We start from the raw sequence: 26496 nt of genomic DNA on the forward strand, positions 1-26496 counted from the left end.
CCTGGGTGTCTGATCCCACGTAGGGGGGAGGGCAGTGATTTCACCTTTCAAGTTGGCTTAGCTAGAGAGAGAGGGCCACATCTGAGCAACAAAGAGGCATTCAGGAGGAGACTCTTAGGCACAATTATAGGGAGGCCTAGCCTCTCCTTTGCAGCAACCGTCTTCCCAAGGGTAAAACCTATGGTAGAGGGCTCAACCCATCAAACCACCAGTCCCCTATGTCTGTGGTCATGTTAGCAACCATCGAGGTGGGGTAGGCCAGCACCCCTGCATTCTCCACAGGCTCCTCAAGGGGGCACTACACATTTTTTTCCTTCTTTTTCTTTTTTTTTTTTTTAACTTTCCTTTCTTTTTTAAATCAACTGTATGAAAAAAAAATTAAAAAAAAAAAAACATACAGTGAAAGAACATTTCGAAGAGACCATAACAAGGGAGTAAGAAAAAGACAACTAACCTAAGATAACTGCTTTACTTCCAACATGTTCCTACTTTACCCCAAGAAAGTTACCTAATATAGCAACATTTCTGTTAACTTGTTCCTACTATATCCATCAGAAATTAACAGACCATAGTCATTCCTGGGCATCCCCAGAACGTTAAATAGCTTATCTGTTCTTCTTGGATTACTGTTCCCCCTTCCTTAATCGCTCTCTATTGCTAGTTCCCCTACATTCTACATTATAAACCATTTCTTTTACATTTTTCAAAATTCACATTAGTGGTAGCATATAATATTTCTCTTTTTGTGCCTGGCTTATTTCGCTCAGCATTATGTCTTCAAGGTTCATCCATGTTGTCATATGTTTCACAACATCGTTCCTTCTTACTGCCGTGTAGTATTCCATCGTGTGTATATACCACATTTTCTTTATCCACTCATCTGTTGAAGGACATTTGGGTTGTTTCCATCTCTTGGCAATTGTGAATAATGCTGTTATGAACACTGGTGTGCAGATATCTGTTCGTGTCACTGCTTTCCGACCTTCCGGGTATATACCGAGAAGTGCAATCGCTGGATCGAATGGTAACTCTTTATCTAGTTTTCTAAGGAACTGCCAGACTGACTTCCAGAGTGGCTGAACCATTATACAGTCCCACCAACAATGAATAAGAGTTCCAATTTCTCCACATCCCCTCCAGCATTTGTAGTTTCCTGTTTGTTTAATGGCAGCCATTCTAATCGGTGTTAGATGGTATCTCATTGTGGTCTTAATTTGCATCTCTCTAATAGCTAGTAAAGCTGAACATTTTTTCATGTATTTCTTGGCCATTTGTATTTCCTCTTCAGAGAACTGTCTTTTCATATCTTTTGCCCATTTTATAATTGGGCTGTCTATACTATTGTCATTGAGTTGTAGGATTTCTTTATATATGCAAGATATCAGTCCTTTATCAGATACATGGTTTCCAAAAATTTTTTCCCATTGAATTGGCTGCCTCTTTACCTTTTTGAGAAATTCCGTTGAGGTGCACAAACTTCTAAGGTTGAGGAATTCCCATTTATCTATTTTTTCTTTTGTTGCTTGTGCTTTGGGTGTAAAGTCTAGGAAGTGGCCGCCTAATACAAGGTCTTGAAGATGTTTTCCTACATTATCTTCTAGGAGTTTTATGGTACTTTCTTTTATATTGAGCTCGTTTGTCCATTTTGAGTTAATTTTTGTGTAGGGTGTGAGGTAGGGGTCCTCTTTCATTCTTTTGGATATGGATAGCCAACTCTCCCAGCCCCATTTGTTGAAAAGACCATTAGGACTCAGTTCAGTGACTTTGGGGGCCTTATCAAAGATCAGTCGGCCATAGATCTGAGGGTCTATCTCTGAATTCTCAATTCAATTCCATTGATGTATATGTCTATCTTTGTGCCAGTACCATGCTGTTTTGGCAACTGTGGCTTTCTAATAAGCTTCAAAGTCAGGGAGTGTAAGTCCTCCCACTTCGTTTTTCTTTTTTAAAGTGTCTTTAGCAATTCGAGGCATCTTCCCTTTCCAAATAAATTTGATAACTAGCTTTTCCAAGTCTGCAAAGTAGGTTGTTGGAATTTTGATTGGGATTGCATTGAATCTGTAGATGAGTTTGGGTAGAATTGACATCTTAATGACATTTAGCCTTCCTATCCATGAACATGGAATATTTTTCCATCTTTTAAGGTCCCCTTCTATTTCTTTTAGTACAGTTATGTAGTTTTCTTTGTATAGGTCTTTTACATCTTTGGTTAAGTTTATTCCTAGGTACTTGATTTTTTTGGTTGCTATTGAAAATGGTATCTTTTTCTTGAGTGTCTCTTCACTTTGTTCATTTCTAGCATATAGAAACATTACTGACTTATGTGCATTAATCTTGTATCCCGCTACTTTGCTAAATTTGTTTTTTAGCTCTAGTAGCTGTATCATCGATTTCTCAGGGTTTTCTAGATATAAGATCATATCATCTGCAAACAATGACAGTTTTACTTCTTCTTTTGCAATTTGGATGCCTTTTATTTCTTTGTCTTGCCGGATTGCCCTGGCTAGCACTTCCAGCACAATGTTGAATAACAGTGGTGACAGCGGGCATCCTTGTCTTGTTCCTGATCTTAGAGGGAAGGCTTTCAGTCTCTCACCATTGAGTACTATGCTGGCTGTGGGTTTTTCATATATGCTCTTTATCATATTGAGGAAGTTTCCTTCAATCCCTACCTTTTGAAGTGTTTTCATCAAAAAGGGATGTTGGATTTTGTCAAATGCTTTTTCAGCATCTATTGAGATGATCATTTGATTTTTCCCTTTCGAATTTTTAATGTGTTGTAATACATTGATTGATTTTCTTATGTTGAACCATCCTTGCATGCCTGGAATGAACCCCACTTGGTCATGGTGTATGATTTTTTTAATGTGTCTTTGGATTCGATTTGCAAGTATTTTGTTGAGGATTTTTGCATCTATATTCATTAGGGAGATTGGCCAGTAGTTTTCCTTTTTTGTAGCATCTTTGCCTGGTTTTGGTATTAGATTGATGTTAGCTTCATAAAATGAGTTAGGTAGTGTTCTATTTTCTTCAATGTTTTGAAAGAGTTTGAGTAAGATTGGTGTCAGTTCTTTCTGGAAAGTTTGGTAGAATTCCCCTGTGAAGCCATCTGGCCCTGGGCATTTATTTGTGGGAAGATTTTTGATGACTGATTGGATCTCTTTGCTTGTGATGGGTTGGTTGAGGTCTTCTATTTCTTCTCTGGTCAGTCTAGGTTGTTCATATGTTTCCAGGAAATTGTCCATTTCCTCTACATTATCCAGTTTGTTGCCATACAGTTGTTCATAGTATCCTCTTATAATTTTTTTAATTTCTTCAGGATCTGCAGTTATGTCAGCTTTTTCATTCATTATTTTGTTTATATGGGTCTTCTCTCTTTTTGATTTTGTCAGTCTAGCTAGGGGCTTGTCCATCTTGTTGATCTTCTCAAAGAACCAACTTTTGGTGATATTTATCATCTCTATTGTTTTTTTGTTCTCTATGTCATTTATTTCTGCTTTAATTCTTGTTATTTCTTTTCTTCTACTTCGTTTAGGATTGGTTTGCTGTTCATTTTCTAGCTTCTGCAGTTGATCCACTAGTTCTTTGATTTTGGCTCTTTCTTCCTTTTTAATATATGCGTTTAGTGCTATAAATTTCCCCCTTAGCACTGCTTTTGCTGCATCCCATAGGTTTTGGTATGTTGTGTTCTCATTTTCATTCATCTCTATATATTTAGCAATTTCTCTTGCTATTTCTTTTTTAACCCACTGATTGTTGAGGAGTGCGTTGTTTAACCTCCAGGTATTTGTGAATTTTCTAAGTCTCTGATGGTTATTGACTTCTAATTGTATTCCATTGTGGTCAGAGAATGTGCTTTGAATAATTTCAATGTTTTTAAATTTATTGAGGCTTGTTTTATGTCCCAGCATATGATCTATTCTGGAGAAAGTTCCATGAACACTAGAGAAGTATGTGTATCCTGGTGATTTGTGATGTAATGTCCTGAGTATGTCTGTTAAATATAATTCATTTATCAGATTGTTTAGGTTTTCAGTTTCCTTATTGGTCTTCTGTCTGGTTGATCTATCTATAGGAGAGAGTGATGTGTTGAAGTCTCCCACAATTATTGTGGAAACATCAATTGCTTCCTTTAGTTTTGCCAGTGTTTCTCTCATGTATTTTGTGGCACCTTGATTGGGTGCATAGACATTTACGATTGTTATTTCTTCTTGTTGAATTGCCCCTTTTATTAGTATTTAGTGGCCTTCTTTGTCTCTCAAGACATCCCTGCATTTAAAGTCTATTTTATCTGAGATTAGTATTGCTACACCTGCTTTCTTTTGGCTGTAGCTTGCATGAAATATTTTTTTCCATCCTTTCAATTTCAATTTCTTTGTGTCCCTGTGTCTAAGATGAGTCTCTTGTATGCAACATATTGATGGTTCATTTTTTTTGATCCATTCTGTGAATCTATATCTTTTAACTGGGGAGTTTAATCCATTTACATTCAACATTATAACTGTGAAGCCATTTCTTGAATCAGCCATCTTATCCTTTGGTTTATGTTTGTCATATTTTCCCCCTCTCTCTATTAATATCCTTTATTGTACCCATACCGAATCTCTTTAGTACTGAACCTTTCTCCAAGTCTCTCTCTCCTTTCTTTGTTTCTCTGTCTGTAGGGCTCCCTTTAGTATCTCCAGTAGGGCAGGTCTCTTGTTAGCAAATTCTCTCAGCATTTGTTTGTCTATGAAAAATTTAAGCTCTCCCTCAATTTTGAAGGATCGCTTTGCTGGATAAAGTATTCTTGGTTGGAAATTTTTCTCAGAATTTTAAATATATCGTGCCACTGCCTTCTTGCTTCCATGGTGGCTGCTGAGTAGTCACTACTTAGTCTTATGCTGTTTCCTTTGTATGTGGTGAATTGCTTTTCTCTTGCTGCTTTCAGAACTTGCTCCTTCTCTTCCATGTTTGACAGTGTGATCAGAATATGTCTCGGAGTGGGTTTATTTGGATTTATTCTATTTGGAGTTCGCTGAGCATTTATGATTTGTGTATCCATGTTGTTTAGAAGATCTGGGGAGTTTTCCCCAACAATTTCTTTGAATACTCTTCCTAGACCTTTACCCTTTTCTTCCTCTTCTGGAACACCAATGTGTCTTATATTCAGACGTTTTATACCATCTATCATATCCCTGAGGTCCGTTTCGATTTTTTCAATTTTTTCCCCATTCTTTCTTTTATGCTTTCATTTTCCATTCTGTCATCTTCCAGGTCACTGATTCGTTGTTCAGCTTCCTCTAGTCTTGTACTATGGGTGTCCAGAATCTTTTTAATTTGGTCAGCAATTTCTTTAATTTCCATAAGATCATCTATTTTTTAATTTAGTCTTGCAATGTCTTCTTTATGCTCTTCTAGGGTCTTCTTGATATCCTTTGTATCCTGTACTATGGTCTCATTGTTCATCTTTAGTCCTTTGAGTAGCTGCTCTAGGTGCTGTGTCTCTTCGGATCTTTTGATTTCGGTGCTTGGGCTTGGGTTATCCATATCGTCTCTTTTTTTCATATGCTTTATAATTTACTGTTGTTTTTGGCCTCTTGGCATTTGCTGAACTTGATAGGGTTCTTTTAGGATTTGTAGACCAATTGAAGTCCTTATCTCTAATTTATCAGATCTACAGCTTCGTGGAGTACACTTTCTCTAACTAACCACCCGGTGGCGTCCACGAGCCACCTGTTCTCCACAAGTCAGTTCTCCCCTGCTGTGCCTTTTTGGTGAGTGGGGGAGTGAGTCTTGTGGGGTCCAATTGGTGTACCAAGCTTGCGTGTGTAGTTGGTGTTGCCCGCCCTGTATATGGGGCGTGTTTCTGGGCAGTCAGGGAGGGGGGGTGGCTCTAACAATCAAATCTCCCTGGTGATCCTGGAGTTTTAAAGCTGCTGCAGTAGTCTAATCCTTCAGTTCAGTCCTGCCACAGTTTGTCTCTGCCACTGACCCATAAGTCCTTGGTATTGACGTATGGCTCCTGAGACTTGCAAGTGGGCCCCTCTTCCAGGCTGTGCACCCCCTGGTCCTCTGTTGAGGGATGAATGTGCTATGTCACAGGTGAGTACCATCTCCCCAGGGCAGTTCTGGACTGCTGGGCTGTGTAGGGAGGCTCCCAGTCTGCTGAAATGATGGCTGAATGGGGCTTTGTTAATTCACACTGCTCCACCTTCCCAACTGTGGGACAATCAGCTGAGGCTGCAGGGAAGGCTAATGTCCATGCCCAGTTTTGTGGTGTGTGCCTGTTATTTGAAGCACTTCCGTCACACTGGGTTGTCTGGGGCAGCTCTGGGCTATGGGGCTGGCGATGGGCAGGAGTGTTTCCTGTCCACCAGGATGATGGCTGTAAGCGAACACCCCCCTTTTCTTGGGAAGTTGTGGTGTTTAGTGAATTTTGTCCGCCACTGGATTATTGCCTTTTGTCTCAGTGCTCTCTTAGTTCTGCTCTTGTCTTGACCTGCGCAAATTGCAAGTCTTGGAATCTTTCTGTATTGGGCTTCTTAGAGTAATTGTTTTAGAAAAAGAAAAAAGGATTAAAAAAAAAGGGCCCTCCTCAGAGATCTAATGGGTTATTGAAATGCTAAGGGACAAAGCAATTAGGGCCATTAAGGAAAGGTCCACAGGGCAGAGAGATCAGCTTTTCTTCGGGATTTGCATACAAGCCTCAGGGCCTGAGCTCTGCCCTTCCCCTTTCTATGTTCACCAGAACTCCAAAAATCCTCCGCTTTTATTTTGGAGTTTTTCGTGTTGTTTTTTTCTATGCCTGTCTCCTCTCTGCTGGGCTGGCTGCTCTCAGATTCTGTGGTGTCTGGTCTCAGTCTGTCTATGGTTGGAGTTTGGATCAGTAGAATGAGTTTCCGATAAGGGTTGCCACTACAGTTCTGCCTTCTCCTTCCCGGAGCTGACAGCCCCTCCTCCCACGGGACTGAGCCTGGTAGGGAGGGGTGTGGGTCCCCTGGTCACAAAAACTTACAGATTTCGCTGATCTCAGCAGTTCGACGTTTTCATGAGTGTTGTATGAAGTATGCCCAAAGTCAGATTGCTCTGTGGTGTCCAGTCCACGCAGTTCCTGGGTTTCTACCTGCTTTCCTGGAGGAGTAACTAAAACATGCAGTTCACCAGTCCGCCATCTTGCCCCGCCTCCTGCAGTAGGTTATTTTTTAAAGAACATTTGATCCGTTGGATTGTGTTGGAAATTTTATTTTTCCTTTTAATTTTTCCATAATTGATAGAAGTTCTGATTCTTTAGTGTATTGTGTGTTATCAAGTACTAGAGTAATTTCTTGTATCTGTCAACACCCATTTTTTTTTTGTAAGACTTTGTTATTTTTTATTTTCATTCTAAGTTCTAGATAATGTCTTAGACAACTAAAACTCCAGCAAACCAGTAGTTCATTGATGTTTTTTTTTCTTTAGTGTTCTTTTTTTTTGTATTTTTTTATCTTCATTTTATTGAGATATATTCACATACGACGCAGTCATACAAAACAAATCGTACTTTCAATTGTTTACAGTACCATTACATAGTTGTACATTCATCACCTAAATCAATCCCTGACACCTTCATTAGCACACACACCAAAATAACAAGAATAATAATTAGAGTGAAAAAGAGCAATTGAAGTAAAAAAGAACACTGGGTACCTTTGTCTGTTTGTTTCCTTCCCCTATTTTTCTACGCATCCATCCATAAACTAGACAAAGTGGAGTGTGGTCCTTATGGCTTTCCCAATCCCATTGTCACCCCTCATAAGCTACATTTTTATACAACTGTCTTCAAGATTCATGGGTTCTGGGTTGTAGTTTGATAGTTTCAGGTATCCACCACCAGCTACCCCAATTCTTTGGAACCTATAAAGGGTTGTCTAAAGTGTGCGTAAGAGTGCCCACCAGAGTGACCTCTCGGCTCCTTTTGGAATCTCTCTGCCACTGAAGCTTATTTCATTTCCTTTCACATCCCCCTTTTGGTCAAGAAGATGTTCTCCGTCCCACGATGCCGGGTCTACATTCCTCCCCGGGAGTCATATTCCACGTTGCCAGGGAGATTCACTCCCCTGGGTGTCTGATCCCACGTAGGGGGGAGGGCAGTGATTTCACCTTTCAAGTTGGCTTAGCCAGAGAGAGAGGGCCACATCTGAGCTACAAAGAGGCATTCGGGAGGAGGCTCTTAGGCACAACCATAGGGAGGCCTAGCCTCTCCTTTGCAGCAACCGTCTTCCCAAGGGTAAAACTTATGGTAGAGGGCTCAACCCATCAAACCACCAGTCCCCTATGTCTGTGGCCATGTTAGCAACCATGGAGGTGGGGTAGGCGAATACCCCTGCATTCTCCACAGGCTCCTCAAGGGGCACTACATCTTTTTTTTTCCCTTGTTTTTCTTTTTTTTTTTTTAACTTTCCCTTCTTTTTTAAATCAACTGTATGAAAAAAAAGTTAAAAAGAAAACAAACATACAATAAAAGAACATTTGAAAGAGACCATAACAAGGGAGTAAGAAAAAGACAACTAACCTAAGATAACTGCTTAACTTCCAACATGTTCCTTCTTTACCCCAAGAAAGTTACATAATATAGCAACATTTCTGTGAACTTGTTCCTACTATATCCATCAGAAATTAACAGACCATAGTCATTCCTGGGCATCCCCAGAACGTTAAATAGCTTATCTGTTCTTCTTGGATTATTGTTCCCCCTTCCTTAATCGATCTCTATTGCTAGTTCCCCTACATTCTATATTATAAACCATTTGTTTTACATTTTTCAAAGTTCACATTAGTGGTAGCATATAATATTTCTCTTTTTGTGCCTGGCTTATTTCGCTCAGCATTATGTCTTCAAGGTTCATCCGTGTTGTCATATGTTTCACGAGATCGTTCCTTCTTACTGCCGTGTAGTATTCCATCGTGTGTATATACCACATTTTATTTATCCACTCATCTTGTCAACACCCATTTTTAAATTTTTAATGCAATTTTATTGACATATGTTCACATACACTGTATAATCCATCCAAAGTTTACTATTAGTGGTTCACAGTAACATCCTATAGTTGTGCATTTGTTACCACAATCAATTTTAGAACATTTTCATTACTCAAAAAAATAAAAATAAAAAGGAACCCTCAAAACATCCCATACTCCTGTTTTGTTTATTTTTTTTTTGTCAGTATTTTATTACTCATTTCCCTATACACTGGTTAAAGGGAGTGTCAGTGACCAGGTTTTCACTGTCACACGGTCATACAATTAAAGCTGTATAGTTATACAGTTAGGATCAAGAATCAAGTCTACTGGATTACTGTTCAACAGATTCAGGTTGAATTCTAATGCACTAGAAACTAAAAAGGAATATCTATATAATGCAAAAGAATAACCTCCAGATTGACCTCTCAACTCTATTTGAGTTCTCTCAGCCACTAAAACTTTATTTTGTTTCATTTCTTTTCTCCTTTTTAGTCAAGAAGGTATTCTCAATCCCACAATGCCAGGGCCAGGCTCATCCCTGGGAGTCAAGTCCCATGTAGGGTGGAAGGTAGTCAACACCCATTTTTAACATAAAAGAATAATTTAGTCCCCTTCCCCCAAGGACAGTCTGCAAGAAAGGAGCTGCGGATGAGAGCTCAAGACTGAAAGAGTGGATCATGACCCATGAAGAGCACCATGCAGCCAAAACCCTGGGGATCAGCAAAGCCATCGCCGTGTTAACCTCCGGTGGAGATGCCCAAGGAATGAATGCTGCTGTCAGGGCTGTGGTTCGAGTTGGTATCTTTATCAGTGTCCATGTCTTCTTTGTCCATGAGGATTATGAAGGCCTGGTGGATGGTGGAGATAGCATCAGATGATGTTTCAGCTGGGAGGCACAGTGATTGGAAGTGCTCGGTGCAAGGACTTTCGTGAGCGAGAGGGATGACTCCAAGCTGCCCTCAACCTGGTGAAGCGTGGGATCACCAACCTGTGTGTCATTGGGGGTGATGGCAGCCTCACTGGGGCTGACCCCTTCCTTTCTGAGTGGAGTGACTTGTTGAGTGAACTCCAGAAAGCGGGTAAGATCACAGCTGAGGAAGTTAAGAATTCCAGGTACCTGAACATCGTGGGCCTGGTTGGCTCTATTGACAATGACTTCTGCGGCACCGATATGACCATTGGCACTGACTCTGCCCTGCACCGGATCATAGAGATTGTAGATGCCATCACAACCACTACTCAGAGCCACCAGAGGATATTTGTGTTAGAAGTGATGGGCCGGCACTGTGGATACCTGGCCCTTGTTACCTCTCTCTCCTGTGGGGCCGACTGGGTTTTTATTCCTGAATGTCCACCAGATGATGACTGGGAGGAACACCTTTGCCGTCGGCTCACTGAGACAAGGACCCGTGGTTCTCGTCTCAACATCATCATTGTGGCTGAGGGTGCAATTGATAGGAATGAGAAACCAATCACCTCAGAAGACATGAAGAATCTGGTGGTAAAGCGTCTGGGATATGACACCCGGGTCACTGTCTTGGGGCATGTGCAGCGGGGTGGGATGCTGTCAGCTTTTGACCAAATCCTGGGCAGCAGGATGGGTGTGGAAGCAGTGATGGCACTTTTAGAAGGGACCCCAGACACCCCAGCCTGTGTGGTGAGCCTCTCGGGTAACCAGGCAGTGCGACTGCCCCTCATGGAGTGTGTCCAAGTGACCAAAGATGTGACCAAGGCCATGAGTGAGAAGAAATTTGATGAAGCCTTGAAGCTAAGAAGCTGGAGCTTCATGAACAACTGGGAAGTATACAAGCTTCTAGCTCATGTCCAACCCCCAGTGGCTAAGACTGATTCACGTACAGTGGCTATGATGAACGTGGGTACCCCAGCTGCAGGCATGAATGCTGCTGTCCGCTCCACTGTGAGGATTGGTGTCATCCAGGGCAACCGAATGCTGGTTGTGCATGACGGCTTCGAGGGCCTGGCCAAGGGTCAGGTTGAGGAAGCTGGCTGGAGCTATGTTGGGAGCTGGACTGGGCAAGGTGGTTCTAAACTTGGAACTAAAAGGACTCTACCCAGGAAGAGCTTCGAGCAGATCAGTGCCAACATAACTAAGTTTAACATTCAGGGCCTTGTCATCATTGGGGGCTTTGAGGCTTACACAGGGGGCCTAGAACTGATGGAGGGCAGGAAGCAGTTTGATGAACTCTGTATCCCATTTGTGGTCATTCCTGCTACGGTCTCCAACAACGTCCCTGCCTCAGACTTCAGCATTGGGTCTGACACAGCACTCAATACCATCTGCACGACCTGTGATCGCATCAAGCAGTCAGCAGCAGGCACCAAGCATCGGGTGTTTATCATTGAGACTATGGGCGGCTACTGTGGTTATCTAGCCACCATGGCAGGACTGGCAGCTGGGGCCGATGCTGCTTACATTTTTGAAGAGCCCTTCACCATCCGAGACCTACAGGCGAATGTTGACCATCTGGTGCAAAAGATGAAAACAACTGTGAAAAGGGGCTTGGTATTAAGGAATGAGAAGTGCAATGAGAACTATACCACTGACTTCATTTTCAACCTGTACTCTGAGGAGGGTAAGGGCATCTTCGATAGCAGGAAGAATGTGCTTGGCCACATGCAACAGGGTGGGAGCCCAACTCCATTTGACAGGAATTTTGCCACTAAGATGGGAGCCAAGGCTATGAACTGGATGTCCGGGAAAATCAAAGAGAGTTACCATAATGGGCGTATCTTTGCCAATAGTCCGGACTCAGCCTGTGTTCTGGGGATGCGTAAGAGGGCTCTGGTCTTTCAACCAGTGACTGAGCTGAAGGATCAGACAGATTTTGAGCACCGCATCCCCAAGGAACAGTGGTGGCTGAAGCTGAGTCCCATCCTCAAAATCCTGGCCAAGTATGAGATTGACTTGGACACCTCAGATCATGCCCACCTGGAGCACATCAGTTGAAAGCAGTCTGGGGATGCTCCCACTTAAACCTCTTGGGAGTGAGAGGAACAGATTACCTGGTCAAATCTACATATTCTCAGCATTTTAGCTCATTTTTCATTAGGTTTTCTTTCGTTCTGTAACTACAGCCATGATGAGTTCTGGCCAGGGAGTTGGGAAAGGGGCCAGTGAGTGGAAGCTCCTTTTAAGTAGAATTTATCATGACTTCTACTCAAGCTTCATCAGTCACACAAGACTGAGCTCTTCTAGTGCCACTAGTAGATTTCAGTTACTCGGTTAGAATATTCCTGAAAATAGCTTTATTTATTTCTTTATTTGTGATAACAGAGTCTTGGTTCCTCTATTACGTTTACTACAGTGATAAGCTGTAACTACACTAATAAATGCCAACTGGTCACTGTGCACACACAAAAAAAAGAGAGAATAATTTAGTATTAAATTTTTGTTGCTTTTTCCTTCTTTATTGCTTTGTACTATTCCTTTTTTTAGGCTTTTTACTTAAAAATAATACTAAATCAATACAGAGAACTCCAAAATATCCCCTACCTAGATTTACCAACTTTTAACATTTTGCCATATTTGTTATATATATAATTCTTATCTATCTATCTTTCTATATATCTTCTAAATGTTTGAGAGTAGGATGCATATATATATATAATGTTCCTTGAACACTTAATATGTCCATGTATATTTTGTAAGAACAAGGACATTCACTTATGTAACCACATTAAGTTCAGTTATCAAGTGCATGAAATTTAACATTGATGTAAAGCATACAGTATTTAGGCCCATTTTTTCAATTGTCCTAATAATGTCCTTTCGGACATTTTGCCTCCATTATTAGATCCAGTCCAGTATCATGTATTACCTTTAATTGTCATTGTCTCTTTAGTCTCTCTCTTTTTAAAAACTATGGTGACATGTTGTGGTGGATTGAATTGTGTACCCCAGTTTGGACATGTTCTTGGTCTTGGTTCATATTCTGGTGAGTGTGGACCCATTGTAAGTCAGATCTCTTCAAGATGTTACTTCAGTTAAGGTATGACCCAAAAGGATCAAGATGGGCTTTAACCAAGATTTCCGGAGACCTTTATAAGCAAAATGAAAGTCAGGGAGAAGCCACAGGGAGCAGCCAGAAACTGAAAGTCAAGGGAACCTGGAAGAGAAAGGAGATGTTGCCATGTGCACTGTCATGTGACAGAAAAGCCAATGACCAAGGATCATGGGCAGTCAGCCCCAGAATGTCACAGTCTTCTAGAAGAAAACATTGTCTTGCTGTGACACCTTGATTTTGCACTTCTAACCCCAAAACTGTGAGCCAATAAATTCCCATTATTTAAACTAACCCTTTGTGTGTTATTTGTTTTAGCAGCTAGGAAACTAAAACACATATATACAACATAAAATTTCCCATCTCAACCATTCAGCTATTACTTCTTCGGATATTCTTTCTGTCCTTTCTCTCGTTTCCTTCTCGGACTCCCATAATATGTATATTTGTACACTTGATGATGTCTCACAGATCTCTTAGGCTTTGTTCATTTTTCTTCATTCTTTTTTCTTTTTGCTCCTACCTTGTAGTATTCTTGCACATGAGAGATGTGTACTTATTCTGCATATGAATAGTAGTAACTTGAATATACTGTGTAATATTGAGTAACTCTTGTAACTTCAAGACTAGAAGCTACAATTTAGTTTAATTGAAGATGATCTGGCTCAGTCCCTATCTGATTTATTGTTTTCAGGATGGTAGTGACCTTTTTCCAATGATTTAGAGAAAAACAAACTTATCCCTTCCAAGATAATGGAATTACTTTTAGCATGTAACATTTATTTTATATCTAACAGTTTTATAGGATTGATAGGTTATGATGAACTCTAATAAACTGGAAGATTGGTGGCTATGTATATAATTTACAGAAAAGGAAACTGAGACTTAAAAAATTTAAATAGTTTCACCAAGTTCTGACAGCTAGGTTGCAGTGGATCTGGGATTCAAACCCAGATCTTTTGACTGTTAGTCTTAGCCAAGATCCAAGAATATTCTGGGAGTAACACTTTAAGCTGTGGCTAACACTTGTATTTTAGTGTAAATGTAGGAATTGAAAACAGGGTTCTGTAATTTGGAAGAAAATGAGGTTGAGAAATGCTAAGAGAATGCTGAGTTATGGAATAGAGACCAACTCTACTTATTTTCTCTGAGGCCAGATTTGGGTTTAGAGCACAATATTGTATTGTAGTTATATTCTGTTTCCATCTTTCCTCCACAGACAGCACATATTTGATCCATTTAAATTCTAAACAAAAAATAATTGTGTTCACCTTGAAGACTAAACTTTAAGACTTGTAGGAAAGTATTGGAGGCATTTATTCTCTAATAAATTAAATCCCAAATTTAATTTAGGGGATGCTTAATTTATTCTTTATGGGTTTTTACATAAAGAAATTGCCTTATTTAGCTTTTCTTCTTTCTCTCTATTGACAAGTAGTGAACTTCAATTTGGAAGGAGTTTAAAAATAAAAACATGAAAATAAGCTTAACCAAACATAATGACTGCTTTTCCAATTCTAGGATATTTTTATCTTTTTCTTGTCTTTTTAGGCATACATGGAAACCACAGGCAGTCATATAAATAAAGTTTCAGTTAATTTTGGTGACAGTATTTCAAAGAAAATTAAAGAAATGTTTTGTAGAGGCTTTCTATGGTTAACAATCTATTTTTGATTATGGGAAGAAATGTTTTCATTGGCCAGGTCTTGGGCATCAGCAAAATAGTATTGTTTTGGCACTAGCGTCTTTCTAAGATACTCTGTCTTAGAAATGAATCTTTTTATATCATAGTTTATAAAATGTGCCACTACTTGCATTATGGAATACCTGCACCGAAGCATTTGTAGATCTAATTTTTCTTTGAAGACTAAAGTACTATTATAATTTTGTGATTTGATGAAAAGAGGAATAGGCATTTAGTTAAAATTTCTAAATTTGAGACTGTTGAGAAATTAGTTCAATTTTTACCTTATAGTCTAATGATTTGACTGCCTTCAATATGATTTCGATCTTCTATAAATTTAAGTATAGATTGGGTAGAAGATTAAAAAAAATCATGAATTCAATATTGTCAGCAGATGTAACATAGGAGAAGTAGCCTTAGTATGGGGTGCTATTTAAGAGCAGAGAAGTATGTGTAATGCTTTAATACTTTAAGCTGTTTATAATGCAGTGAACAAATGGGTTAGCCATCATCCATCTGACCTAGATATTAATACTATTTGGTTGAGGAGCTGAATGTGGAAATGTTGTTAGAGAATTTTCTTCCCTATTTGTGGAGGGGTAAGCATGAGAGGAGAATGAGAGAGATAGTAAACATATTGGATAACAGAGATTTTAAAAGGCTGGACTTATGGGCCCTTTATCTAAAAATGAAATGTAATAGGTAAAAATGTAGGCTCCTGCATATAGGTATAAAAAGCCAGCAATGGAGTAAGTATTTAGAATAAAGATAGGCAGGATAATATGCCAGCCAGAGAGATTTGAGAAATGTGAGAAGACAGCTGAAAAAATATACATAGTTATAAAAGATACCAATGAAAGATACTCTAAGTAGTAACTAAAACCTCTCTGCTGGGTAGGGTGCTTGGTGATTAATTTAGGTTTAAAGATGGTCTAGGGCTTAATATAAATGATGTGTGGAAGGACTCTTGACTGCATAAATTTGAAGCTTAGCTTTTAGAACTTTTAAAAACTTTTTTAGTTATATTCAGAACAAAGCAAGTGGATATAAATGGGGTATATACTGGAAAGATGGTGATTTGCACTCACATTTTGTTTCCCATTCCCAGGCAGTTGCTTCTTTTAAATAATAAAATCACATGGCAGGGAACCTGATGGAGCCTAAGGAGTACATCTGAGGTAACAGGTTTTCTCAAGATCTCTGAGGAAAAGGATAGTTAAGGGACATCATTCTCTGCCAGTTTTGGTGTTATTCTTCTTACACTCCTCCATATTCACTAAAGTGGTTTGCTATCCTGAACTAGACTTTCAGTACTCACAATTCTTTTCATTTCAAAACTGGTGCATTGATCTGAATTATCTTCCAGTCCCCATGGCCTGCTACTGTTCTCACAACCATTTTAGAAAAGATTTTCTTGCCATGTTGGGTTTCTGCTATACCTGATGTTTTGAGGCCAAAGAAAACTTCCTGTGGAAGATGCGTAAATACATAGGCCTGATCTATTTAATATTATTTGAAAACAACACGGCCTTCATTACCACATGGAATCGCTCATATAATTTTGAACCATAATCACTCCTGTGGATTTTTCGATATTTCTTAAGTTCAAATTCCTTTTTCTACTCTTCCATTTTCATTGATCCCAGTTAAAAAATATTTTCTTGATTTTATCTCTTCTAGTTACTATCCTATTTCATTATTATAAAATATTTCAAATGATCCTTCTTCATTTGCTGCCTCCATTTCTCTAAGACACTAGTGTGGTATGGTAGAAAGAATATGGGATCTGTAATTCAAAAACTTCGAGCAAATTTAGTTTAGCCTTTCTGACAATAATAAATTTTCATACAAGTATGTATCAGGTGATTGGCTATTAATTTTAAAACAAAACTGCAATATAATTTCTGACCATCCACTCTCATCTTAAACCCTGTTTGAGACTGTTTTGGTTCTTTTGGATATATTTCTAGAAGAGGAATTGCTGGGTGTTTGGGCCCAGACTGAGTTTGTGAAAAGCAGATGTAAAAGCTAAAACAATCAAACTTTTAAAAGAAGACTTAAGAGAAAATCTTTGTGAACTTGGTTAAGCTAAGATTTTTTAGATGCAACAGCAAAAACATGACTGAATAAAGTTTTTCTGGTGTACCTGAAAACCCTTTAAAAATAGTGTATCACTATGCAAAAAAAGGTGGGTCGTCAGATAGCAAGAAGACTCATTTTGTTTTCCTTGGGTCTACAGAATATCTGAATGCTACTTGGAACTTCTAGTGTTTGCTCTTTACCTTTAGTGAGGAGGAAGGCATTGGGAGAAAAGAGGGGATGTGGGATAGTCTAGGAGAGTTCACCAAGGAACTCAGAGCAAAGTTTTCCCAAGTGTTCTCTCTTCTTTCTGATGCCACACTTCCTTCTTCAAGCCAGAATTAAGAATATATTCAAGTTTGTGGGGTGACTTTATTGGGCTTCTATGTTGACATTTTGATTGCTGTGGATGGTAGTCAACTTTAGATATTAAAAACAGCTTTATAATGGTGATGAATGCACAACTACATGATGATACTATGAACCACTGATTATAAACTTTGGATGATTATTTGGTATGTGAATATATCTCAATAAAATTGCATTAAAAACAGTATTATATGTGGAAGATGTGATATGAAGGAAAGAATACTGAACTTAGTGATTTTATGTCTATATATTCATTATATATAGCTATATAATTTGACTATAAAAGACAACATGTATTTAGAGAGAGCATCAGCTCTCTAGGTCATATAATCTATTTTCAAAGATATGTAAGGAATGATCCCCCCTTCCCCAAACACATACCAATTACTGATCTAATCAGACATCCTTTTACTGTATGAAATATGTTCAGGTCTTCACAGTTGGGTTTGTATTGTGCTTTGACTATTCATGTGGAATCCCAGTTATGGATACAGTGCATGGTTGTCTTATAACTTGGAAATGTGTCAGTTTTTAAAAGTGAAGTATTTGGTGTCCTCTAGTGGTACTTATGTGCGTATAAACAGTCACTGATACCATCAATATACAAAATTTTTGAGTGACGGTTATGAAGGTGACAAAACAACCCAGATATGTATATTTACTGAAGAGAAGTTTTTTAGTCTTTGTGGACTAAAAGTTGATTAATCAATTACAAGTCTATCAATGATATGGAAGTGTCTACCATTATAGAAAATTATTATCACTTAACTTTCCTTACTTTCAAGAAGTGCCTTGGAATTTACCCATATTTCTTAATTGGAACTGTTTCTGGGTAGGTTGAACTGATGTTTTGTAATTGTTTACTACTGCCTTGTACTGAAATGTATCCACGAAAGGGTATGGTAGAAATTACTTCTGATATCTTCTTAAATATAATCAAAGCTAAAAATAGTGTCCATGTTTCATAAGTTAATCATGAATATAATCAATACTTAGTAAAGTTTATTTCTTTAAACTGTTAATACTGGCTAGTTTAAGTAAGTTAGGCCAAGAATTATCCAGACACCTAAATATATGTGGAAATTTAGAAGGATCATTTCAAAAGTTAGGAATATTTATTTAAAGTCAAGATTTGGAAGCTCAAGAGAGAAAAATGACAGTTTTAGGTAAGTTAAAAAATTTAAGTCCTGAAATTCATCTCCATTCATTCTAAAAATTAGAAATTGAAATCTAGAGAGATTTAATGACTTGCTCAAGGTCATAGAGCTATTTACTGATGGATGAGATTATATCAAAACCCTTATCTTTTGACTCTCTGCTAAAGCTTTTCTAAAACTAAAATAAAATACTCTACTCTCTGTATTAGATAAGACAAGCTGATTTTTTGCAAATCTTAATAGTTTAATAGAGAAACATTTTAATATTAAAATCAGAAGAGTCTAATGACATGAGTCCTTGCTGCTTAAGCAGTTGGTAGTTTTTACTTCTTCCAAGAGATAGACCATACTTGCAAAAAAACACCTACAGCATCTGTGGACTCAGGAAGAGTTTAATTATGATAGCCGTAAGTGTTAAGATTGTACTATTTTGTTCATAACCACCTAAAAGATTTCCTTAAGGGTAACTTTATCTTTAATAAAATCAGTATTTATTTTGGTTTGCTAAAGCTGCTGGAATACAATATACCAGAAATGGGTTGGCTTTTACAATGGGGATTTATTAGCTTACAAATTTACAGTTCTAAGGCTATGAAAATGTCCAGATTAAGGCATCAACAGTATGATACCTGGACTCTGAAGACAGGCTACTGGCCTCCAGGACACCTCTGTCACATGGGAAGGCACATGGCTGTCGTCTGCTGGTCCTTTGCCTCTGGGTTTCAGTGCTTTCAGCTTCTGGCTTCAGTGGCTTCCTCTCTCTGCTTCTGTGGATCCTCTCTTAGCTTCTCTGGGGCTTTTCTCTGAGCTGTCTGGGCTTTTTCTGTGTGTTCTTTATCCTCTTTTAAAGGACTACAGTAAGGGGATTAAGACCCACCTTGAATGTGGTGGGTCACATCTCAATTGAAATAACCTAATGAAAGGTCCCACCTACAATAGGTCTGTGCCCACAGGAATGGATTTAAAGAACACGGCCTTTTCTAGGGTACATAACAGCTTCAAACCACCACAGCATTTTTCTTCAGTTCTGTATTATGTTCTTACTCTGAAAAAAGGTATAAACTACTATAAAACTTGTATGAGGGATGGTATCAATTTTGAATTAGTTGTTGTTTCCATTGTCTGAGTTTCTCTGGACTCTTTCTCCAGGCAGTGACTGCTTTTACTGGGCTTTCTGAGCTTTGATAAACAAGATGAGGCAGAACAGTGTTTTCTGGTTTAAAGACTTTTACTTTCTGACAGGTCAGAGAACTGGAGGAAGACAGATGTCTTGAGTTGAAAAAAGGCATAGGAAAGCCCCCTGCTCATAAATAATATCCTCTACTCATTCCATCTCCTACAGATTCTTTTAAACTGAGTCTGTCTTCTTTAACATTTCTGAGAGATGCATTTCAATTTCCTGTGACTATTTAGTTATATTAATATTGTTCTGCCTAGGTAATGTCTGTCATTTCATCTCACAGAATTTCCTATTGCCTCTTAGTGACAGTGACAGTTTTTAGTAGAATGACTAAGTGAAGCTGATAATATGAAAAATGAAGGAATGTTTCCTGAACACGAAAAAAAGGGTAAGAGTGGGGTTCAGAAACTAAATAACGGATATTGATCACTGGGAAGAATTTTTGGGAAGGATCATTAAACAGCTGGCTTTCTATTGTTGTATACTCATTTGTCCTGAATTTTGCTTTAAATTTTGTAGCCATTTTGAAAATTTAGCTATGATTTAATGCGAGGTCATTCATTTAACAAATATTTATTGTGCACTTACTGTATGCCATGTACTGAAGATGTTAAAAATATAGCAGTGAACCAGATAAAATCCTTGTCTCCTTATTAATTAAATTTCTAGTGGGGAGAGACTGGTACTAATCATAATAAATAAGTAATTTATATGGTACATGAAAAGTGGTAAGTACTGTGAAAAGAAAGTAAAACAGTGATGGAGCAATGGTGTTCCATTAGTTTGTAAATAAACAAGGCAACCACTTGTCTGTTGCTTTCTGTGAAACAGAATCTAGGGGAAAAAAGTAAGTTAGGTTAAACAGCTTTCAGTATTTTGTCATATTTTTAATGTTACCAAGTAAATTGTAATTGTATACTTTTAACCTTACCAAATTGCTAAAGAAAATTTCTTTAATATGAATTAGTGGCAAAGTCTTGGCTTAAATCAGCCAAGAATTATTCAGACATGTGACTTCTGTGTGATTATTTTTAACTTTATCAAAAAATTAAAAAACAAACAATAAAAAAATACTGTTTCAAACAAACCCAAAACAAAGGAATAAGAAAAAACAACCTATAACAACTACATTGCTTCCAACATGTTCCTACAATATCCCAAGAAAATTAACAAACTGTAGCCAAAGGAATAAGAAAAACAAATAATCTGCAATAACTATATTGCTTCCAATATGTTCCTACCCTACCCTAAGTGCATGATTTTTTATTATGGTTTTCCATAATCAAACACATTACACACTTAATATACAACCTATTTGTATGACACAATTTTTAAAAAAATATTTGTATTCCATACAACAACAGAGAAAAATTTGTAGAAATGTAGAGCCACATATCTGTGGTTTATCATTAAAGCAGTTAAGTATAAGTATAAAAATGCCTTTATATTTCTAAACTATTCCTGTAATTGAGCAACTGCTTGATTGATATAGCACTTTTCAATTTAGGGCTTACAAGGAAAAAATGATTCTATGTACTTTTCATACCAGGGATTTTTTTTCCCTAAATATTAGTAGACAAAATACCAAATTTCAGGATTTATTCTTTTAATCCAATTCATAGACCTAGTCATTCTTTTTAGATTAGTATAATTGGCTAGTTTAATTTGTCCTTTAAGATCACTGTTGTTTAGTGATTCTCCCTCCTCCCTCCTTTCCTCTCTTCCCCCTCTCCCCTCCCCCTCCTCCTCTCCCTCTTCCTTTCCCTCTCCTTTTCCCTCTCCTTAAATCACTCTGCATACAACAGTCTTGCCAAGTAGTTATCTAACTTTAGTCTAAACTAAATACCTTCATTGATTCATTCTTACTTAAGTATTTTCTTAGTGCTTATTATATGCTAGACAATGTGTAGGCTAGTGGGAAAACAGTGGTAAATAGGACAGTTGTGGCCCTTGACCTAATAGAGCTCAGTCTAGTTGGATTTTTACAGTGATGTTGAACTCACCGTATTCTTACTTTCGTAGTCTTATATGCATCATATTCAAAGGTCAATTTTTTTTCCACAAATTTATAAGCACATTCGCCTGGCCTGTGCTAAAAGTCCAATTGTTGTTGTACTTGAAAATACTGTGAGGTCTTTTTTTTCCTCAAAAGCCTATTTGCTAAATTTGTTTTTAAATATATTTGTATTCAGAGTTAGAGATACTAAAATGTTTGGATATGTCATTAAATTGCAAATACAGGATTCTCAACCTTATAAAATTGGATTTTCTAGAACATATACAGGGAAGAATGTGGAATCTTGTCATTCCATTTAATTACATTATACCAAGGGTGAGATTTCAGACATCTAAATGATCCAATTGAAGCAACTAAGATGGGGATCTGGTTCCATGTAGTGCTGGCTGTTATACTATGGCAGTATACTTTTAGGATCTTGCCTTCTGACTTTCAAAAAGAAAATCCAACTCTGGCAAACCTGTGGATATTACTTTTGGCCAGTTTTTCAAAATATCATGTTGAAGGCTTGGGATTAGTGGCAGCTATTGCTATGGAGCCATGAGCTCTTGCTACTGCTCTGGCAGCCATTTTTAGAGGTGTTGGCTGCAGTGCCACAAGGATATGAAAACATAGCAAGGCATTGAGTAATGTTTAGTTATGTTTGGTTAATATCTGTGGCAAGTTTCAAGAACAAATAGTGATGTCTTATAATTTCAGATCATTTTAACTCTTTGATTCAGTTAGCTGTTCTTTGTGCGGGTAAGTGCCCACCTAAAGACTAAAATCATTCATATTTTCGGTTACCAAATAGCAAGAAGAGGCATTTCTTCCAGATTAAAAACAGAAATAAAGTAGGAGGGCCCAAGGTATAGAATAGAATTAGCTATTATTTATTTTTCTCTGCCTTTGAAGAGAAAGAACAAAAGATAGCACTTTCCACATCCTGTTACAAAGGTAGCTGGGAAGCTGGGGATCCATGTGAGAGATCTTCATAGTTGTTCCAGGACTTTGGAGGACTCTCTGACTTGGAATGGCTTAGGATTTATGAATACTGAGAGCAAACAAGTTGTGATAGCTGAGTAGGAAACTTGTCAATTGCTGTTCTGTGGCACATGACTGGCTCATAAGTGTGTTGAGATACGTTAGTGTGAGAGGGAGCCCTTTCATTGGTCCCCACTGACTGAGCATCCTGTGGTTTACCATGGTATGCTGTATAAGAATCATCTCCTATGTTGCATGAGGTGAAAAGATTGACGAGCACTGTGATTTTATTGTATACTGCAGTTTGTTTTTAAGTTTCTTAGATTTTATTTGGTTCTCCCTTAATATTTGGTTAAAAATATTTTAATATTTTGAAGTCCAGACTGTCTCAGTGATAATCAGTGGAACCAAGATGGATTAAAGGAAGCATTGTACTCCCTTGATGGTTATATAAATTATGTAATAGTAATTGAAGTGAGATACACCCCCCCCCAGAATAATTTGAGGTTTAAGATTAGAAGGTCACTTGATCCAGCTACTCTGTTTTCCTGTGGATTCTATTTCCAGTGTGTTTAATTGAATAGGAAATATGATTCATTTTTAGTTTACTTTAAATTGTTGGTTTTTCAATTTGTGTTTGGTACACATCTGGAAGAGATAGTTAATATATAGGCTGGAATGATGGGCTAAAATTAGTAAGGTGAACTTTCATGGGGAAATGCAAAATATTTTATTATAATTATGTCCCATATAACTATGATATAAGATACCTGCTGATAATGTGAAAAAGACCTGGATGTTTTATTAATAAGGTTGGCATGAGCTTATTGACTTCTTGAAAAGCTGACACCATTTCCAGTTATGGAATAGCCAGGATGATGACAATAGGAGTAGAAATGGAATATCAATTAAATATTGATTTAATTGGGTTTGGTTGAATGATTAATTGAATATGGAATGCACTGAAAGACCAAAAGTTATCTCACACTTTCAAATATGGGTGTTTGGAAGAGTATTGAGTATCGAGAAGGTAGAAATAGTTTCAGCTTTGTCCAGTTTGACTTTCCAAATGAATGTGAGGTGTTAAACCTAGAAGGACAAGTTAGTAAAGTGGTTAAGAACTAGCCCTATTTCTCTTTTCATCAGTCTAATTGGAATAAAAACTGCACCTACCTCATAGGATTATTATGAGGGTTAAGTGAATTAATATACATAAAGTGCTTAGAACAGTGCTTGGTACATACTAAGCACTGTGTTAAGTGTTAGCTGTTGTTACTATTGTCATTACTAGGGGATGCTTTCTAAAAGAATACTGTGATTTCAGCATAAAACCTAGAGAGAAGAAAAGTTTTTTTCCTTTGGCACAATTTCAGGAAACCTCATTCTCTCCCCTTTCCTGCCCTCTTTACCCTTTCAAATTTGTAGAACCAAGGTGTAGAAAATTAGTTGTATGGTTTTAATTATTAAATCGTGTTAGTCTTATTGTATATTTTAGGAAAGTGGAAGGTGGGGTAGATTTTTGAAACTGTTTTATTACTGTAATTACAATGCTATTTCCCACTTTTGTCACCCTCATCTGGACACTGTCTTATCTAAATTAATTTCAAAGCTTTGATTTCAGCTTTCGTGTTTTCCTACTAGACTTCATTTCATGAAATTAGCTTTGTCCTTCTATGAGATTAGCTGGTCCTTTGGACTTTCCTACCCACTTTACACGTACTTCCTCCCTCATATATTCCCTAGTGCTCTCATGAACCCTGTGAAGCAATTTGCTTTCTCAGAGGACTAAAGATTATCCTAAAGATTCATCTGGAAAAGCTGTTTTTAGAAAAGTTACAGATGAAAGGGATGGTCTGAAGAAATGTATCAGACTGGAGGAAGCCCCACAGATAACCAGGACTGTGCTTACTTATTCTTGGGTCTGTGTAAATTATATATAACATTGGATACTCCTTTCTCTCTGATGGTATGCCTGCCCATTTCAGTCCATTCATTGTAAATGTTTAATGAGCCTGTTTCTTTGACTGCATGTCAGATAATGGTGTTGGAATTTAGAGGGGGCCTGGCAATTGGTATAAATAATTGAAGTACTAAAACTTGTGTTTTTAGTTCTTTAAAGAAAGTATGTTTAATTCTATCTTTACAATTATGTCATTCTCACACAACTGGTATCTTTTCTTGAATGGAAGGGAAAGTGTTGGTGTTTTAGTTACTGCTCTGTCCCACTGCAAGGAACAGACACCCTCAGATATCCTTAAACGGGTGGCTCTTAGTTCAGGGACACAATAGCAACTCTGCTTTGGGTACTCAGCATTAAAGTTTGTGTGTGTGTGTGTGTGTGTGTGTTTGCTCTTGTTTGTGTATGTCATGGTGAATCATATTCTTCCAGTACGCCCAAGGAGAGAGAATTCATGTATCTCCTGTAGTTATCATCATTATCAGTTATGCTTACTTTCAACTGCATATAACAGAACACCCAAACAACAGTCTCTTAAACGGGGTAGGGGTGTTTCCCCCCTCACCCCCCCACCCCCTTTTTTAAATGTCTGCACGTAGGTGGGTTGGAGCTGTATGGCAGCTCTGTGATGTCGTTAAAGACTCGGACTCTGTCTCTGACTTTTATTCCTCCATTTGTAGTCTGTGACCCTCACCTCCATGGTTATTCTAGGCTAGAAAGAAGGGAAAAGGGGGAGACAGTTAAAAATGCAACTGTCTTCCTCCTTTTAAAAAGAGTTTCCTGGCAGTGCACTCAGTGACTTACACCTATATCTTATTGGCCAGGGAATGAAGACTGGTTTCTCTAGAAGTTCTTGGTTTTGTAAGTCATAAAGAACTGTTTGGGGTTGTTTTTCTAAACAGGGTAGTGTAAGTGGTAAACACCATTGATTTTATGCCCTTGTTCTAGTTTGCTAATGCTGCGGAATGCAAAACACCAGAGATGGATTGGCTTTTATAAAAAGGGGGGTTATTTGGCTACACAGTTACAGTCTTAAGGCCATAAAGTGTCCAAGGTAACACATCAACAATTGGGTACCTTCACTGGAGGATGGCGAATGGTGTCCAGAAAACCTCTGTTAGCTGGGAAGGCACGTGGCTGGCGTCTCCTCCAAAGTTCTGGTTTCAAAATGGCTTTCTCCCAGGATGTTCCTCTCTAGCAAGCTTGCGCCTCTTCAAAACATCACTCACAGCTGCACTGAGTTCCTTTTCTTTGAGTCAGTTCATTTATATGGCTCCACTGATCAAGTCCCACCCTGAATGGGTGGGGCCATGCCTCCATGGGAATATCCCATCAGAGTCATCACCCACAGCTGGGTGGGGCACATTCCAAGCAAATCTAATCAGCACCAAAACATCTGCCCCACAAGACTACATCAAAGATAATGGCGTTTGGGGGACACAATACAGTCAAACGGGCACAGCCCTGTTCATTAGGTATATTGTTATTTAGCTTGTTGTGGGAACAATGCATAACTCTGAACATGTTTATATGTATGACAGCCGGAAAATAAGATTGGAAACTGCCTAAAATTTCCTGTTTTATCCACATTCAAGTATGTAATTCAGTGCCATTAATTATGTTAACAATGTTTTGCTACTGTGTTACTAGAATAAAAGTTAAAAAACAAAACAAAATATAGGACTGTACAACACAAACAGGGAATTCTAATGTAAACCATGAACTATAGTTAACAGTACAATTATAATAATATTCTTTCATTGATTGTAACAAATGTACCACACTAATACAAGGTGTTATTAATGGGGGAGGGGGAAGGTTTATATGAACACTATTTTCTGCATGACTTTTCTCTCAATCTACAACTTCTCTTTTGTTTAACTTCTCTAGTTAAAGAAACAAACAAAAAAAAATTGAAAACTGCTATCTTTCAGTAGATTGATTTCACTCCTATTTCAGAATCTATGATCTTTCCAAACATGGTTCTTTTGTTATATGTTCTCTTGGAAATGTATTTCTTAACTTGAGACAATTCACTAGTGTTTGTTTAGTCACTTTGATTTAATCAGTATCTTTCCTCTCT

At 38.0% G+C, this 26496-nt stretch overlaps 2 protein-coding genes across 3 annotated transcripts in view; both read left to right on the forward strand.

The window, feature by feature from the left end:
* Window positions 1-26496, forward strand: part of SBF2 (SET binding factor 2) — a 696898-nt gene that overhangs the window by 171062 nt on the left and 499340 nt on the right. The gene's annotated exons all lie outside the window — the stretch shown is intronic.
* LOC119537504 (ATP-dependent 6-phosphofructokinase, muscle type-like) lies at window positions 9526-12446 on the forward strand. The gene is given in 2 exon segments (XM_037839996.1): window positions 9526-9855; window positions 9858-12446. Coding segments are annotated over 2 exon segments (2289 nt in total). The 5' UTR covers window positions 9526-9662; the 3' UTR covers window positions 11954-12446.

The sequence above is a fragment of the Choloepus didactylus genome, chromosome 6 (assembly GCF_015220235.1).
Source record: "Choloepus didactylus isolate mChoDid1 chromosome 6, mChoDid1.pri, whole genome shotgun sequence".
In the NCBI taxonomy this organism is placed as follows: Eukaryota; Metazoa; Chordata; class Mammalia; order Pilosa; family Megalonychidae; genus Choloepus; species Choloepus didactylus.